This window comes from Mobula hypostoma, chromosome 1 (genome assembly GCF_963921235.1).
Source record: "Mobula hypostoma chromosome 1, sMobHyp1.1, whole genome shotgun sequence".
NCBI classification, from domain to species: Eukaryota; Metazoa; Chordata; class Chondrichthyes; order Myliobatiformes; family Myliobatidae; genus Mobula; species Mobula hypostoma.
Genome location: NC_086097.1, coordinates 97,633,250 through 97,651,960, shown reverse-complemented (window position 1 = coordinate 97,651,960; position 18,711 = coordinate 97,633,250). Strand labels below are relative to the sequence as shown.

Here is an 18,711-nt window from a genome sequence, read left to right as displayed (position 1 = left end):
GATCCAATGGCAGAGGGAGGTACAGAGGCCCAGGCTCTATAGCTTATTGATTAGGACTGTAGGAATGATGGTGTCAATGAACAGCACCCTGACATAGGTGTTTGTATTGTCCAGGTGATCTAAGGCCACGTGAAGAGCCATTGAGATCGTGTCTGCCGTTGACCTATTGTGGCGATAGGCAAATTACAGTCAGTCCAGATCCTTGCTGAGGCAGGAGTTCATTCTTGCCATGCAAAACTCTCAAAGCATTTCATCACCGTAGACATAAGACCATAAGACATAGGAACATAATTAGGCCATTCATCCCATTGACTCTGATCTGCCTTTCAATCATAGCTGATCCCGGATCCCACTCAACCCCATACATCTGCCTTCTCGCCACATCCTTTGATGCCCTGACCAATCAGAAAATGATCAACTTCCACTTTAAATATACGCACGGACTTGGCCTCCACCGCAGTCTGTGGCAGAGTATTCCACAGATTCACTAATCTCTGTCTTACAAAATTCCTCCTTACCTCTGTTCTGAAGGGTTGCCCCTCAATTTTGAGGCTGTGCCCTCTTGTTCTGGATACCCCACCACAGGGAACATCCTCTCCAGATCCACCCAATTTAGTCCTTTTAACATGAGTGCTACTGGATGATATTCATTAAGGCAGATCATACTATTCAGTAAAGTAGGTTTTTGAAAATCCCAATTAGAGATACAAATTCTAAATAACACCAGTGAATAAAAACACAGCACTGGTCATAGTTCTCAGGAGAAAAGGGTTGAAAGTTGGAGAGACTAACCTATTTGAAAGAAAGCAAAGGGGATTTTAAAATTACTGAAACTTCATAACTATTAGATAATATTGTATCATTGAAAAAAACATAGTAAATACCTGTTGAATTTTCTTTGAAAAGTTTTTGTTGGACTTTTCTAGTAAGACTTCAAATTTGTTGCTTCCTGTTTAAAGAGAGGAAAATGAGAACACACCAATTAACTAATTTTTCATAACATTCAAATACCCTAAAACCAACAAGAATTTCTCAGCTTCTTAGATTAATAAGTAACATGGCCTGAAGCCTCCACTCAATTATGATCACAGTTGTACAGGTCAGAAGTGAGTTCTTTGCCCCACCATATCCATGCCAATCTTTCTTTCTCATTTACACTAGTTCATTTGTTCGCTCCAATACTGTATGTAACCTTTTATGTCATGTTATTTAAGTGACTGCTAAATGTCTATTCCTCCAAGAGGACGACAGCCTTGGTTTGAAGGCTTCTGTGCCGCAATGACACAGAGCTATCTTGGCTGGAGTCAGGACTTAATGCTTTGGTTCCTTGTAGGGTCACCCATGCCAAATAGGTCAGATTAAGTGTGGTCCAGCAGTTCTCCAGGTTCGGGGATTCACTCAGGGCTAACAATCCTGACCGGTGAAACAAAATTGTTACTGAAACAGCAATGAAGAATCCTCAACATCTGAGTGTGATGGTATTCCTGAGTTTCCATCTGGAACTTGCATTACTGATAGTAGTGAAAACCAATAGGAAGCTACTGACATGATGAAAGAATACCTGAACACCACTCGAGATTGAGGACCTTCATTGCTGCCCTAAACACCAACAGTGTAACGGGCAGTAACACGTGTATATTATATGCAGTGATTATATCTAATTCCATCACCTCCTCTAGCAATGAGCTCAATAAGTGTTTAAAAAAAAAGTCCCCTCAAATCTTCTTTAAATCTACTTCCCCTCACCTAAAATCCATGCCCTTTCTGTTAATGTCCCTACCATTAACTAATGACATAATTCACCTTGGCTCAAACCCAAAGCAAATTTATTATCAAAGTGCATATATGTTACCATATACTGCCTTGAAATTCATTTCTTGCAGGAAAATAAAGAAATACAATAGAATTTGTGTAAAACTATGCATAAACAAAGACTGACAAACAACCAATGTGAGAAATAAGACAAAATGCAGAAATAAAAGAATACATGAGTTGTAGTGTCCTTGAAAGCGAGCCTCTAGGATCAGAGTCAGGTTTAACATCGTGAAACTTGCGGCTCTGCGGCAGTGGTACATTGCAGTACATAATAAAACCTATAAATTACGATAAGTACATGTAAACAGATTCAATTAAATAAATAATGCAAAACGGAAGTAAAAGGCTGATTCTTGAGTTTATTGTTCATGCAGAAATCAGATGGCAGAGGGGAGGAAGCTGCTCCTGAAACTTTGAGTGTGTCTTCAGGCTATTGCACCTCCTCCTTGACGGTGGCAATGAGAAGAGGGCAAGTCTTGGGTGGGGGGTGGGGTCCTTAATGATGGATGCTGCTTTTTTGAGGAATTGCCTTCTGAAGATGTCTTTGTCACTGGGGAGGTTACTGCCCATGATAGAACTGGCTGAGTTTACAACTTCAGCTTTTTCCAATCCTGCACAGTGCCCTGCCCCCACATACCAGATGGTTATGCAATCAGTTCACAGTTGTTCTGAGTGAAGTTATCCATGCCAGTTCAGGAGCCTGATGGTTGTCTGGTAAAAACTAGTGGGACCTAGCTCCTATGGTAGTAGGGAGAACAGAGCATGACCTGGATGGTGGGGACTCAAAACAGCTAATTGCTTCCTAGTATTATGTGCCATAGTAGAATGCAAATTAAGAACACATACATTATGCAAGAGAATGATGTGGAGGAATTTGGAATGACGCAACAGGGTTTAACACATCAAATTTCAGTTCCTAAGTGCAGTCAGCAGATCCTAGATACAACTAAAAACAGCATTCATGTGACACGAATTCCAATCCAAGAGAAATCAACTTGCCCAATTCCTTCTTGATCCTGTAGAGCAGAAGATGTCCTGGCTTGGTACCAACAAGCAGCCAATCCTCTAGGAGAAAAAAAATAATGCAAGGTTATGCTCGTTGTTAAAGAGCTAAAGGATATGATAACACTGTTTCTCTAACAATTTGTAGAGAACTCCAGCTGCTCTGTTGCTACTGAAATGGTGTCACAATACAGCAAATATATACATCTTATTAGGTATACATCACAGTCAGTACATAAACCATTTAAAAAACATCAAAATTGTAAGGACAGAATCTAGAAATGTTTTGTTATTACTCATATACCACTGGGTCTAAAGCCTGGAAATCCTCACCCAACATCACTGGGAGGACTTTTACAGGAAAGACAGTTGCAGTTCAGGAAAAGGATTCACGGCCTTTTTCTCAAAGATTCAAGATTCAATATTATAGAAACATAGAAAATAGGTGCAGGAGTAGGCCATTCGGCCCTTCGAGCCTGCACCGCCATTTATTATGATCATGGCTGATCATCCAACTCAGAACCCCGCCCCAGCCTTCCCTCCATACCCCCTGGCCCCTGTAGCCACAAGGGCCATATCTAACTCCCTCTTAAATATAGCCAATGAACTGGCCTCAACAGTTTCCTGTGGCAGAGAATTCCACAGATTCACCACTCTCTGTGTGAAGAAGTTTTTCCTAATCTCGGTTCTAAAAGGCTTCCCCTCTATCCTCAAACTGTGACCCCTCGTTCTGGACTTCCCCAACATCGGGAACAATCTTCCTGCATCTAGCCTGTCCAATCCCTTTAGGATCTTATACGTTTCAATCAGATCCCCCCTCAATCTTCTAAATTCCAACGAGTACAAGCCCAGTTCATCCAGTCTTTCTTCATATGAAAGTCCTGCCATCCCAGGAATCAATCTGGTGAACCTTCTTTGTACTCCCTCTATGGCAAAGATGTCTTTCCTCAGATTAGGGGACCAAAACTGCACACAATACTCCAGGTGTGGTCTCACCAAGGCCTTGTACAACTGCAGTAGTACCTCCCTGCTCCTGTACTCGAATCCTCTCGCTATAAATGCCAGCATACCATTCGCCTTTTTCACCGCCTGCTGTACCTGCATGCCCACTTTCAATGACTGGTGTATAATGACACCCAGGTCTCGTTGCACCTCCCCTTTTCCTAATCGGCCACCATTCAGATAATAATCTGTTTTCCTATTTTTGCCACCAAAGTGGATAACTTCACATTTATCCACATTAAATTGCATCTGCCATGAGTTTGCCCACTCACCCAACCTATCCAAGTCACCCTGCATCCTCTTAGCATCCTCCTCACTGCTAACACTGCCACCCAGCTTCGTGTCATCCGCAAACTTGGAGATGCTGCATTTAATTCCCTCATCCAAGTCATTAATATATATTGTAAACAACTGGGGTCCCAGCACTGAGCCTTGCGGTACCCCACTAGGCACCGCCTGCCATTCTGAAAAGGTCCCGTTTATTCCCACTCTTTGCTTCCTGTCTGCTAACCAATTCTCCACCCACACCAATACCTTACCCCCAATACCGTGTGCTTTAAGTTTGCACACTAATCTCCTGTGTGGGACCTTGTCAAAAGCCTTTTGAAAATCCAAATATACCACATCCACTGGTTCTCCCCTATCCACTCTACTAGTTACATCCTCAAAAAATTCTATGAGATTCGTCAGACATGATTTTCCTTTCACAAATCCATGCTGACTTTGTCCGATCATTTCACCGCTTTCCAAATGTGCTGTTATCACATCCTTGATAACTGACTCCAGCAGTTTCCCCACAGTCATAATGCCCCTCTCCTCAAATAACAGCAGAAAATGACTGTTAAACCTTCCTCGCCTCGCCCGCTTCTGCCTAAGCCCGGTGAGCCGAAGCCCTTAGGTCCTCACTCTGCTCCCGGCTCACTCCGCCGCCCGCAAACTACGCTGCCCGCTCTATGAGGCTTTGTTCCTTTTAAATCTGCCGCGCTGCACAGATATTGTTTAATGTTATTTCCAATATACAAGTGTAAAGGAGAATGAAATAATTGTTACTCAGGATCCGATGCAGCACAAGAAAATTAAACACAACTAGACAACGGGGTGACCTGTTGGGGCACCCTTTGAGAGAAGGGTAGTGCAGTCTGAAGTGACCAGAATGAACATTAAATTTTCCTGAATGCTATTGGTATCAGTTTGCTTTGGAAACTGAAGTAGAAAACCACGGTTTATTAAAGAAGAACGATGCGTTGCAAAGAAAATATAGCTCCTCCTTGTTTAATGAAGGACACTTTTGACGGCATCATTTCTGGTTTATCTGCCACCCTCGTGCCTCTCGTTGTCATTCTGGAGACGTGCAGTCCTTTCATCCCCCATCTCTTCATCTCTTCTGCTGTTTGTTGTTTGTCTCTGATCCTGGAGACGTGCATGCCTCTCCTCCTCTGTCTCTTCTTCTCTCATCTTTTTCTGTCCTGACTCTTTGATCCTGGAGTCGTGCGGCCCTGGCCTCATCCAATTCTTGTTCTTTCCCTCTCCTTGCCGCTTCCCGACGACATTTGGCGTAATCTCTTGACCATAATGTCCCTCTTCCCTTTCCACGTGGCATAATTAGGCTGACCATTTTTTTTTACCCTAATGCTGAATAGAAGATACAAAGCAGTAACACCAAAGGATGCTGATTATTCTTGATGATGTGGTTGGCGTTCTCCTAAGTGGACGTGATATAGTCACCGCTGTCCTTTGACTGCAGCAAAGGGTTTTATGGGTGTCTCGAAGTACGTCATTACAATAAGATTTAATTATCTCTTATTGATGGGTGGCAGTTAGATATGTCCCAATCCTGCACATGCTGATGATGATTAGCAGAATGTGACCCCTCGAAATAGAGCTGCCCTGCTCTTTTGTTCCGGTTGGTGTCGCTGCTGAGGCTGGCTGTGCACACGTGCCCGGCTGTCGCATCCCGATTTCCATGATGGCCGATCGGATCTCGGGTGAAAGCCAGCCTGTTGATTTTTGGTGAATGAGCAATTTTATTCGAATATATAACCCTGAACTTTGCCTAAATTCTGTAAGTTAGCGCATTTTAATTCGATTTAGCCAAAAAAAGTGCTGTTGTAATGCACCGTTTACGCTAACTGGAGGTCACAAACAGACAGACAGAGCATAAGAGTTTTAGTGGTATATAGATAAGATGAAGAACACAATAAATAAGATAGATACAATAAATACATAAGATAGCTTATATACATAGATTGTTTGTATGTCCGTAAAATGAAGCAAGCCACTGGAATGACTGTACATAAGGAGACTGACGGGAAATGATATAGTGGCAGTGGTTGGGTATGGAGGGGTGGGTTAGTGTGTGAAGGTGTTGATCAGTCTTACTGCTTGGTGAAAGTTACTGTTTTTGAGTCTGGTGTCCTGGATGAGTGAAGTGTTGTAAGATGTCTATGAAGTTGTCAGTGAGCTGGTGTGCACAGTTCGAGAACTTGGCCTGGCAAGTTGTCTGGTCTGGCCACCTTATTGGGGGGGGGGGGGTGGGGTTGACTCTTCACAGAGTCCTCCTCACGTCCTCTGCTGTTACAGACAGAGGCTGCTCACCTGGAAGGGTATAGCATTTGCGGCCAGCATTCTATTGCATGCCTAGAAGTGTGCATAAAAGTTGTTTTAATTAGAAATGGGCAACAAATCCTAACTTTGGGAACGATGCTTTGAGAGAAAAACAAGGTCTATATGTGGCACATCACCACCTCCAAGGCATAAACCATCTTGGCTACTGTCACAGATTTAAATTCTGGAATTCCCTATCAATGAGGTTGCAGAGGTTCAACAAAGCAACTTGCTATCCTTTCTAAAGACATATATCTGAGCCCATATAACTGCAACATTCAATTAAACAATTCAGCTATAGTTAACATCTGAAGTTATTCAGTCCAATCTGTCTATATGAATTGAATGGCAAAGAAGTCTTGCTTTTGATTCGTGACATTCTGGTGATCCTTTGAACACAAAGTGATGGAAATTCTTAAACAAAAGGATCAGGGTACAATCAAAGATGAGAAGGGATCGGCACTTTATCAAGTTCAAGTTGATTGTCATCTAACTGTACATATATACAACATTCCTCTGGACCATGGTGTACCCACAAATTGTATAACACATACAGCACATAAACCAAAATGCAAGTTGATCACCCCTTTCCAAAATTCAAAAATTCAAAAATCTGCAAAATCTGAAATTTATTTGAGTATTGACATGATGTCAGAAATGGAAAATTCCACAAAGCGCTGCTAAGGTTCCCAGGTGATGGGCAGGTCTCTGCGCACCACAGACTGTTCTGAGAAGTGACCTCACATATAGAACGAACAGAAGTTAATCAAAAAAAAATAGAAAAACACTGCATGAAGCGAAAAATGGAAATCTCTATTGTGTATAGAAAGTGTGGATTTGTCAACTTCAGAGTGAACACATGCCGATTCATGACATACTGATCGTAAAACAAGTAAAGATCTATCATGACAAAATGAGAATTGAAGGTAATTGTGAATAATCAGCAGACTGGTTGCAGAAATTGAAGAAAAGACATGGCATTTTTAAAGATTTGTAGTGATAAAGAGTCTGCTGATCATGAGGCAGCAGAGAAATTCACTGAGTTTGCTGAGGTCGTGGCTGATAAAAATCTAACACACTGAACGACTGCATCAGTGCAATTGTGTGATGAACGAATGTAAGACAAAGTCTGCTTACCAGTAACACAAATTCAGTCGGGATTAATGGCGATGCCAAACACTGACTGTCCATGTGGGCAGCCAAGGTAGTGACAGCTTACCTTCCTGATGGTTCAATGAACACATTGTTTCATGCACAAAATTATTAAAAATATTATATAAAACTACCTTCAAGGTACATCTATGTAATGTAAATGGATTTTGTGTTTAGACTTGGGTCCGATCTGCAAAGTATCTCATTATATAGACTCAAGTATTCCAAATTCAGAAAAAAATCCAAAATCCAAAACGTTTCGAGGCCCAGGCATTTTGGATAAGAGGTGCTCAACCTGTATTACTATAAATAAGTTAATAAAATATAACAAGATGCATGTGAAGTGTACGGCACAGGTAAACAGTAAACTACTCACTGTCCTAGTGACAAGGCCTTGGGGGTGGCAAGGTATTCATTAGTCTCACAGCCTGAAGGAAGAAGCTGTTACCCAGTCTGGCTGCCCTAGTCCTGATGCTCCTGCACCTCCTTCCTGATGGTAGTGGGTCAGAGAGATTGTGGGATGAGTGGTGGGGATCCTCAACAATGCTTCAGCCCCTTCATCTGCAACATTCCCAATAAATGTCACGAACAGGAGTGAGGAAGTCTCTGGTGATCTTCTCGGCCTCTGTAAGGTCCTGCAGTCTGATGCCTTGCAGCATCCATACCACACAATGATGCAGCCTGACAGGACACTCTTGATGGAGCTTCTGTTGACAGTTGTTAAAATGGGGGTGGGAAGCTTTGCACGCCTCATTTTCCTCAGAAAATGTAGACACTGCTGTGCCTTCTGAACTAGAGAAGAGGTGTTGTTAGATCGTCCATTATGTTCTCACCAAGGAACTCTGTGCTCTTCACTCTCCCCGTGGCAGAGCCATTGATGTGCAATGGAATGTGGTGACCCATGCCTTCCTAAAGTCCACAATCATCTCTTTTGTCTCATCCACGTTGAGTCTCAGTGTTGTTCTCACACCATTTAACAAGCCTCTCTACCTTCTCTTTGTATGCCGACTCATCATTTTTGCCAATGAGGCGAACTACTGTAGTATCATCAGCGAACCTGAAGATGGGGTTTGAGTTGGACCTGACAGTGCAATCGTGAGTCAGCAGTGGGCAGAACACACAACCTTGGAGAGCGGCAGTGCTCAGCGTGATGGAGTTTGAGATGTTGCTGCCAACTCAGACTGACTGGGGTCTTTCAGTCAGTAAGTCCAAGATCCAGTTACAAAGAGGGATGTTGAGTCCCAATGAAGACAGTTTACCCACCATCCTTTGAGGGATAATCTTGTTATTTGCCAAGCTGATGAAGATAAATCATAATTTTCTAGGTGGGACAGGACAGAGTGGAGGGCCGTGTCTATGGTATCATCAGTGGACTGGTTTGAGCAGTAGGCAAACTGGAAAGCGTCCAATGTATCTGGAAGGTGGGATTTTATACAATCGATTATCAGCCGTGAAAGCACTTCGTGACTGCTGAAGTCAGTGCTATTGGGTGATAATCATTTAGACCAGTTGATGTTGCTCTCTTGGGCACTGAATAATGGTGGGTGCCTTGAAACCTCCAGAAACAATGGACTGCTTGAAAGAGATATTAAAGATGTCCGTTAAGATCTCTGTTAGTTGGGTACAGTCCCTCAGCAACTGACCAGGTACATTGTCCAGGCCTGCAGGTTTCACTGATAATCGTAGGTGGCCACCTCCCTGAATATGCTCTACTCTGTGCTCTCGAAGCAGTCCTGCGGCACTGAGATGGCACCTTCTGGCCAGATCCTGATCTCCTTGTGAACTAGTTTGACTCATTTAACCAGGAGTCTATATGCAGGGATTAGTAAAACAGATATGTTGTCTGAGTATCCAAAGTGAGGGTGGGGGTGGGTGAAGTTCTGTAAGCTCCACCAACGTTGGTATAAAGCAAGTCTAATATATTCTATCCTCTGGTTGGAAAGTTGTCATGCTAGTAGAACTTCAGAAGGACTGTTTTTTTATGTTGCCATGATTGAGGTCACCAGCAACAAAGACACCATTGCAGATGGCGCCATAGACCTCCTGCAGCACTTCCCCAGCCCTAGTGTGGGATGGGGGATAGGGGGAATCCAAACAGCAATAATTACAACGGCAGTGAACTCTTAGAAAGTAGAAGGCCCTACACCACTCCAAGTAAACTTTTTTTTTCCTTGACAGGACCTCCAGTGGGACAGGTTCCCACAAATATAAAGTTTTATTTGCCGAGGAATATACAATAAATGTTTTCAATAATAATTCACACATACCAACAGCTTTAGCCAATTGCCAAAAAATCCTGTTCTTATGCTAAGAACTATTTTGTACACAAGGCTCAGAAGATGTTGTGATTTTGGTTGAGAAGATTTTTGTCATAAACAAGAGGAACTGTAATAAATGCATGGAGACTAAGTGGGAGCAGTGCGCAACGACTTCAACAACTCATTTATATGCCCCTTCAAACTTCAGCATGCCCAACTGTGAGAGGGTCTGTGGATCCCACTTAGGATGTTTTCATGGACTTCAAGGACCTGCCTAAGGAGATATTTCTGTCAAGGCATTGAAAGAAACCTCACTGCATTATAAAATGTGCAAAGCAGCTTAAAGGACTTGCTGGAACCTGGGCCTTCACTTAATGTTTCAACCTAAAGCAGCATACCACCTCCAATATTCCTCCAAAGTATCATTTTTTCAGTTTATGTCTAGATGCTGGAATGCTTGAACCTATCGCCTTGGGACTCAGTGTAGTAAAAAAAAGTTTAAGGTATTTCTACATATTTCTCACATTTTTTTGTTAAGGAATATATATTCTCCATGCTCTCAAAGGGCCAGAAATTGCTGACCCAGTTCTCCAACCCAAAAATTACTACCCACAGTTTCCCATCGCCCACACTGGTCTACAGTCAGAATAGAAACCTCATGAACCCAAAGATTCACAGCAGTAGGGCTTGCAATACATCAATGAGGAGATGAAGCTCCCAAAACATCCTTCATTGCTTGAAAAATTAAAGCCCAATGCCCAAATTCGATGGCTATAAAGCAGAGGGGTCTTTAATGGTTTGTTTGAAATGCCTTTGATACTTAAGCAGTTATTACAAGTAATAATTAAAACAGAATTAAAATAGGTTTTATTACTGTCACGTGCACCAACCTAACAGTGAAAAGCTTGTCTTGCATATTGTTAATACAGATCAAATCCTTACTCAATGCCTTGAGGTACACAAGGTAAAACAATAACAGAATGCAAAATAAAAGTATAACAGCTGCAGAAAAGGCAGACAATAAAGTGCAAAGTCATGATGAGGTAGATTGTGAGTTCAAGAGTCCATCTTATCATTCTAGAGAACCATTGTATAGTCTTACAGCATGGCAAAAGCTGTCCGTGAGCCTGGTGGTACTTACGTTCAGGTTCATGATCTTCTGCCCGATAAGAGAGGCAGGTGGGGATCTTGACTATGCTGGCAGCTTGACTGAGGCAGTGAGAAGTGTGGTTAGAGTCCACGGAGGGGATGATGATTTCCGTGATGTGTTGAGCTGTATCCACCACGCTGCAGCTCCTAGTGGTCCCAGACAAAGCAGTTGCCATGTCAAGCCGTTATGCATCCAGGCAGAATGCTTTCTGGGGTCCATCAATAAAAATTGGTAAGTGTTGACGGGCACACCACATTTCTTTAGCCTCCTGAGGAAGTAGAGGCATTAGTGAACTTTCTTAGCCATGGCGCCTATGTAGCTGGACCAGAACAGGCTGCTGGTGAAGTTCACTGCAAGGAACTGGACGCTTTGAGTCACACCGTTGATGTAAACAGGAGCGTGTGCACCACTGCCCCTTCCTGAAGTCAATGACCAGCTTTTTTGTTTTCCCGTGATTAAGGAGAGGTTGTTGTCTTGACACTATGTTACAAGCCATCTTTTTCCTGTACTCCAACTCATCTGCAAATCTGTAGATGGAATTAAAGCAGAATCTGGCCATACAGTCACGAGTACACAGTAAGCAGAGGAGGCAGAGGTGCACTAGTGTTAAGAATAACCGTGGCAGAGGTGTTGCTGCCTATCCTAATTGATTGCAATTCATTGGTCATTAAGTCAAAGATCTAATTGCCAAAGTTCAAAGGTTCATTTCCTCTCCAGGTTGCCATGAAACCAAGAAAGAAGAGAAAGGAAACACGATCATCAACTCCCACATCCCTCATCCTGCACAAAATGGAAAGGAACAGGCACATCAACCCCCAATTCCCTCCTCCTGCACAAAAATATGAACAAAATGGAACAGGCACATTGATCCCTCACCCCACCACCACACACACAAAAAAACAAGAAAGATCAGGCAAAAACAGAGAATATGAAAAAACGGTAAGACTTTAGAAAAGTCTATAGTTCATGTTGCAGAAAACCTGGACAGACCTTTCTCGCCTCGGGGCCCGGCCACAGGCCTTTCTCTCTCCATAACTGGTGCCCACACTCCACCCTTGCCCCGATGCTTCAATTTTCCTTGTTGCTTTAATCAGTGAACAGCGGAAGCTGTAATCGGTGAAACGGAATCGAACAATAGCTTGTGTCCTGGAGCCTTCCGTCCGTGAAGTTTGCGTACACTGCCTCTGCCTCCTGGAATCCTCTAGGAGATTCAGAGCACTGAAGCAGCCAAATGATCTCCAAGCTTCCACATTCCCCTCGATGTTTCAATCTCACCCGTTGCTTTAATCAGCGAACAATGGAAGCTTTAGGCTCCAATACGGAGTTGAACATTGGCTCTCACCCCATCCTGCAGCCTTCTCACCACAACGTTCACTCATGCTGCCTCTCGGGATCCTCTCAACTGCTGAGCTGAAACACGCAAACAGTCTCCAAACTGCAAAACATAGGCTCCAACAGTTCCATATCCACCCCTAAATCACTGATTATACAATGAGGAGACAGACATGGCCCTGCAGGACACCCTGCAACATGCTCAACCAGCTAGTGATTATCATTACTTTGTTATTCAAAACAATTAGGAGGATATTTGCATGACACCCTTGTTGCTGTAATAATGGCCATCAACTTCATCAATTCAAAGCATTTAGGAAGAGCTTAGGAGGATGATGGCACCTAATGGCAACTCCTTTGCTTGCATCTTCGGAAACAGCTTCATTTCTATCTTTGATATCTCTATCTTTCCCTTTCAGGGTTCTTTTGAAGACCCTGACCTGGAGTTACACACTGACTTTGGTTCTTTGCAGAAATGGGACCTGCTCTTGGGGCCTCACGACTAGCTGCTTTTTGACATGCCAAGGACACGGCCTGGAAGACTAGCGCACCTTCAGGGTGCCGGATTTTCAGGCTCTGGAGGTGGGCGGATTCAAGGCCGGTGCCACTGCCTAAAGTATCGTGGGAGACGGAAGACTGTAAGCAGCGAACTGGTTGTGTGCCCAGAGACCAAAGTTCTTCGGGTACAGAGCTCGGAAAAAGCAACGCAACAGACTTTTAACATCATAAATCAGCGAACTGCTTTGTTATGACTCCCCTCTCGCTATTTAACTGGGACACCTCTTTCTCCGTTATTAGGGAGACAGCGAGCTTGTATGTTGAATTACCAGGCAAACAAATAGTCTTTGGGGTACTGCAAATCTATGTCTTTATTGATGCTTTACTGCACGCTTGAGTTGTTGCGGGGGGGGGTCGTTGCTTTGCTGCTGCTTGTGTGTGGGAGGGGAGAGCTGGGGGAGCTTTGGGGTTCTAACATTTAACTGTCATTCATTCTTTGGGGCACTCCTCTATTTTCGTGGATGTTTGTGAAGAAAAAGAATTTCAGGATGTATATTGTATACATCTCTCTGACATTAAATATACCTATTGAAACCTAAAATGCACTTCAAGATTATCTTTTTTGACGATTTGGTGAGGAAACAGAAGATTTTGAACTCTACTAATGCATACAGAGTGTTAGAGTGATTTTTGGGTTTAGGTCATTTACATTTAGCAAATGGCTTTGGCCACCAGTCTTCTATTCCTTGACAATGTTTTGTGGATTTAGTTTGTAACAATGAATTTCCTAGAAGCTGTGAATCCCAGTCCACAGACGATGCTGGGGTCTGTGGGATGGACGTGAACCAGAAGGTGTGAAGTTTTCATGTAGTTTCAAAGAAAGCATTATCTATACTTTGTAAATATGGAATTGTCCTTTATGTTTAGCATGTAAAATACCAAATAAATGTATTGTGGATTTAGTTTGGAACAACGGATTCCTGAAAGCCCAATCCAGACGCTGCTGGCGCCTGTAGGATGGATGCAGATCAGAAGGTGTGAAGTTTGTATGTAGCTTAAAAGAAAGCATTCTCTATACTTGTAAATATGCAATTGTCCTTTGTGTTTAGCAAATAAATATCGAGCCCCACACCGGGCCAGCAGACCTTTCCACCAAAAGCGTCTCCGTAAGATGCCTGCTGTACCTTGTTTTGTCGAATACAGAAGCTGCTTTGTATCTACCAGTAACTCTCTCAGAGATCTAATAGTAATCAAAAAGTCTTCTTCGCTTTGTTGTACTTTGGGATAATATTGTAGCATTTCTAAGTGATAAGTAGCTTGGAGAACAAATTGTCACTGCCAAGTGTGACGTATTTTACCTGTCAAATACAGTATATTTGATAAAACAGTTTATTAAACAAGCAGTTCCAGGGAAAAACTTTCCTTAGAAAACTCAAAACTATTTAGCAACAATATCGGACATTGCAAGTTTAAGCAATTTCCTTCACTGGCCACTCTAAAATAGAATTGCAAGACGATTTGATTATATTTTATCAATATACTATTCTGCCAAAGGGTCTTGGCCTAAAATGTTGACTGTACTTTTTTCCATAGATGCAGCCTGGCTTGCAGAATTCCTCCAGGATTTTGTGTGTGTTGCTTGGATTTACAGCATCTGCAGATTTTCTCTTGTATATTATGATCATTTGAAACAACTGCACACTATATGGAATTTCGGTTCAGAGACCTACTGGAAATGCTTATTCCAGACTGGGTGGTGGATCCATTTTGGTTGAATGTAAATAATGTTGGCATCACAAAAATTGACCAGCAGAGTGACATGACAGCACAAGCAAAATTCAAACACAGCAAGCAAAATTTTTGGATAACTAGTGATATTCAAAATAAATTTTCAGAATTCTGGGAGAAAGCAAAGTTGTTTTTAATTGGATTTCCCTCCTTTTATGGAGTTGAATGTGGTTTTAGCCGTTAGCAAAAGCTCGCAACCATCTTGATGTTGTGAAAAAAGGTGATCTTCAATTATCTTTAACCAAGTGCAACCAGACATTCAAAAACTCGCCAGTTTGCATCAGCAGCAAGGATCTCACTAAATATCCAAAGTAACAATATAAGGAACACTCACAACACGCTGGAGGAACTTAGCAGGTCGGGCAGCATCCGTGGAAACGATGAGTCGACGTTTCGGGCCGGAACCCTTCGCGAATCCTGACGAAGGGTTCCGGCCCGAAACGTCGACTCATCGTTTCCACGGATGCTGCCTGACCTGCTGAGTTCCTCCAGCGTGTTGTGAACGTTGTTTTGACCCCAGCATCTGCAGATTATTTTCAGTTAACAATACAAGGAGCTTTTTTGGAAGAATTTTATACAGCATATAAATGTGCTATTCAGAGCTTTGATTTAGTTTTAGTTTTCATATACACCTGTAGCATTATATTTAACATATAATAACTATAACCTGTTAAAACATATTAACTGTATGTTAAAATAGTTGGTACAGTTGACCAACAAAAAAACAACTTTAGAAACTAATGGAGACTACAGAGGGTAGGGCCACAGAGGAAAATGAAAATCAGAAGAGAGCGAGCCACAAACAGAAAAAGGTTGAGAACCACTTGACTAAAGGAATTGCTAGAATCAGAATCAGTTTTATTATCACCGGCATGTGACGTGAAATTTGATAACTTAGCAGCAGCAGTTCAATGAAATACATAATCTTGCAGAGAGAGAGAAAAAAATTAAATAAAACATAATAAATAAACAAGTAAATCAATTACATATATTAAATAAATTTTTTTAAATGTGCAAAAACAGAAATACTGTATATTAAAAGAAGTGAAGTAGTGTCCAAAGCTTCAATGTCCATTTAGGAATCAGATAGGAGAGGGGAAGAAGCTGTTCCTGAATCGCTGAGTGTGTGCCTTCAGGCTTCTGTACCTCCTACCTGATGGCAACAGTGAGAAAAGGGCATGCCCTGGGTGCTGGGTGCTGGAGGTCCTTAATAATGGATGCTGCCTTTCTGAGACACTGCTCCTTGAAGATGTCCTGGGTACTTTGTAGGATAGTGCTCAAGATGCAGCTGACTAGATTTACAACCTTCTGCAGCTTCTTTCAGTCCTGTGCAGTAGCCCCTCCATACCAGACAGTGATGCAGCCTGTCAGAATGCTCTCCACAGTACAACTATAGAAGTTTTGAGTGTATTTGTTGACATCCATACATCACCAAGTTGTTTCCATGACCCGGTTGTTTTATCCATCATCCTAGCCCACACAAGAAGTACTGATCCAGAAACATGACAGAATATTTAACCACAAATCCTGGTTCACTTTTCATTAGTTTCTATAGAAGTACACAATGTAATGAAAAATAGCTGAGAGAACCACTGAGAATTATTTTAATGCAGAAGAATTTTAAAGCCCCGGTTTAATGTGTACATGATGCTATTGGAACACAGCAGAATGACAGGAAGGAATATAGCAACAGCTTAAGCTGTCCTTGAGTCCGTTCTACAATTCAGTTAAATCTTACCTAATCTGCATCTCTATCTATCTATCCTGACTGCTTAACACAAACCAACAACATATAGCAAAATCAGTAATATTTGTTTTAATTTCTCAGCCTCAATAAGATTTTGGAAAAGACAGATCCAAAACTCCATTTTCTTTCTGCAGAAAATGTATTTGTCTTGCTTACCCCTTCTACTTACAGAGCTGCTGTTAGTTCTAGATTTCCCAGAGAGTAATAGTATCTTACGCCATTGTCTTTAATCAACTTGAACCTCAATTATATCATCTTTCCACCTTCCATATCTGAGGAAGTTAGCAAGTCTATACCACCTGTCCTCAAAAGCTAAGCTTTCAGCCTTGGTATCACATAATCCTAGGTGGTGGGGTGGAGATACATCTCTACCAAAAGCACATGTTCCCCCTGCTGGCCTCCAGGTCACCATTGGGCAAGGTGTAGCACCTGCTTAGGCCCCGATCAGGGTCATGTGAAGCCGTAGGAGCAGGTAGTGGATAGTCGTATGAACAGCTGGTGCATATCGTAAGTCTTGATTATGCAACCACTGACGTCAGGCAGACAATCTCATAAGAGTATTGATAATGGCTGGGGTCACCTGTGTTGTAAAGTCGCTGCCCAGAAGAAGGAAATATCAAATCCCTTTTATAGAACTATTTGCCAAGAACAATCATGATCACCCACATCATACCACACAGCTCATAATGACGATGACAGAATTGAAGTTGATCTGTGACATACTCAACACCTTCACTCCACAGCTCTTTCCCTTTCATACACTCTTCCTTTCACTCAGATCCTACGTACATCTCTGTATGCTGTGAAAACAGTTAGAGGTTTGCTATACTAGCTCTGGGAATGAGGAATTTCAAGTGTAGGTTAGAATTGAAGAAGCTGGTTTGTAGTACTTGGAACATAGGTAGCTGAGAGGAAATTTGGAAGAGGTGTACAAGGTCATGATGGTGTAGGCAGGATACATTGAAATGATCTTTTGGTGCTAGTGGATAGTTTGAGAACCAACTAACAGAAACAAAGCACTAGAAAATACACTACCATGTTTTGAAAAAGACACAGAATGGTTGTGATCTTGAATTCACTGACTGTTAAGGTAGGGAAACTGAGTACAGAACAGTGACGTCAGAGAATATATCAAGCCACAAGGAAACTATGGAAGAACAGGAATAAATAAAACTATTCTACGAGCAAACAGGAGGAAATCTGCAGATGCTGGAATTTCAAGCAACACACATAAAAGTTGCTGGTGAACACAGCAGGCCAGGCAGCATCTCTAGGAAGCGGTACAGTCGACGTTTCAGGCTGAGAAGAGTCCTGACAAAGGGTCTCTGCCCGAAACATCGACTGTACCTCTTCCTAGAGATGCTGCCTGGCCTCCTGCGTTCACCAGCAACTTTGATGTATTCTGCAAGCAAACATGGATGGGCTAAACAGATTCAAAGAAAGGAACTGTGCCAAAGGTAGGCAACTACAGTAACTAGCCTTTTCTCACAGCTAGCATGTGTTGGTGCGCGGGAATATCATTACACCTTCATTAAAGAGGAAACCATGCAAATCCATGTCTAAGGGTGAAAGACAGCATTGTTGTTTTAAATTGTAAACTGGCCAAACCCCGGAGGAAGAATCAGTTGAACCCATCTCTAATCCCACAGATTTTAGTTTGGTTACTTTGATGATGTCATCACCAGGCGACACAAACGTTGTTCTCCGCGTACCTCTCCTTCCCCCAACACCGGCGTTGATATTTTAACTACGTATACGGTGTTTATTTAACGGTAGTACCGTCTTGCCTCAATCCACCAATTCCTAACATCCTGACAGGGATCCCTGACAACCCCTGCTCTTCCTGTCAGTCTTAGCCCGCAGGCGAGAGATCTCCCCGGCCCAGCACCTTACCCCAGGCCGCCATGCAATCGATCTGCAGCGGCAGCTTCTCCAAGATCGGCACCGGTTCGTATGCGTCGTGCATCCTGGCGGTGGATACGGCCCGGCCGGCAGCCCAAAACAAACTCTCGGCGCTCGGGCCCGCGCGCGTCCTCAGAGCGCCGGCGCGCTTGCTTGCGTGCCTGCGCACGGGAGTCCCGTGACCAACATCACGTGCACCGCCCTCCGCCCGCAAGTCTGCGCATGCGCCAATGTGGCCGCAGAAATAGAGGGAAAAGAGCTGCATAGTTGTATTTATATAGCGCCATGTTGTCGACCTGACAGTGTAGGTACATTAATGGGTACATGGCTGACGTGGAAGGTGCCTATGAATAAGATTCTAAAGAAGTGTTTTAAAATAAAAAGGTCCTTAATGGGTTCAGGTGCTTAGTAAATGTGATCAGGGTGCGAGTAGGTCACCAACTTGCTTCCTGATTGTGGGA

At 42.8% G+C, this 18,711-nt stretch overlaps 1 protein-coding gene across 1 annotated transcript in view; it reads right to left on the bottom strand.

The window, feature by feature from the left end:
• vps39 (VPS39 subunit of HOPS complex) overlaps nt 1-18,398 on the bottom strand; it is a 137,261-nt gene extending 118,863 nt beyond the window's left edge. Inside the window, exons 1-3 of the mRNA XM_063053301.1 lie at nt 18,242-18,398; nt 2,811-2,880; nt 885-945 (exon numbers count right to left, since the gene is read on the bottom strand). Coding sequence (XP_062909371.1) covers nt 885-945; nt 2,811-2,880; nt 18,242-18,314 — 204 coding nt within the window. The 5' untranslated portion in view covers nt 18,315-18,398. The remainder of the gene's footprint in view (nt 1-884; nt 946-2,810; nt 2,881-18,241) is intronic.
• Between the last annotated feature and the right edge of the window lie 313 nt (nt 18,399-18,711).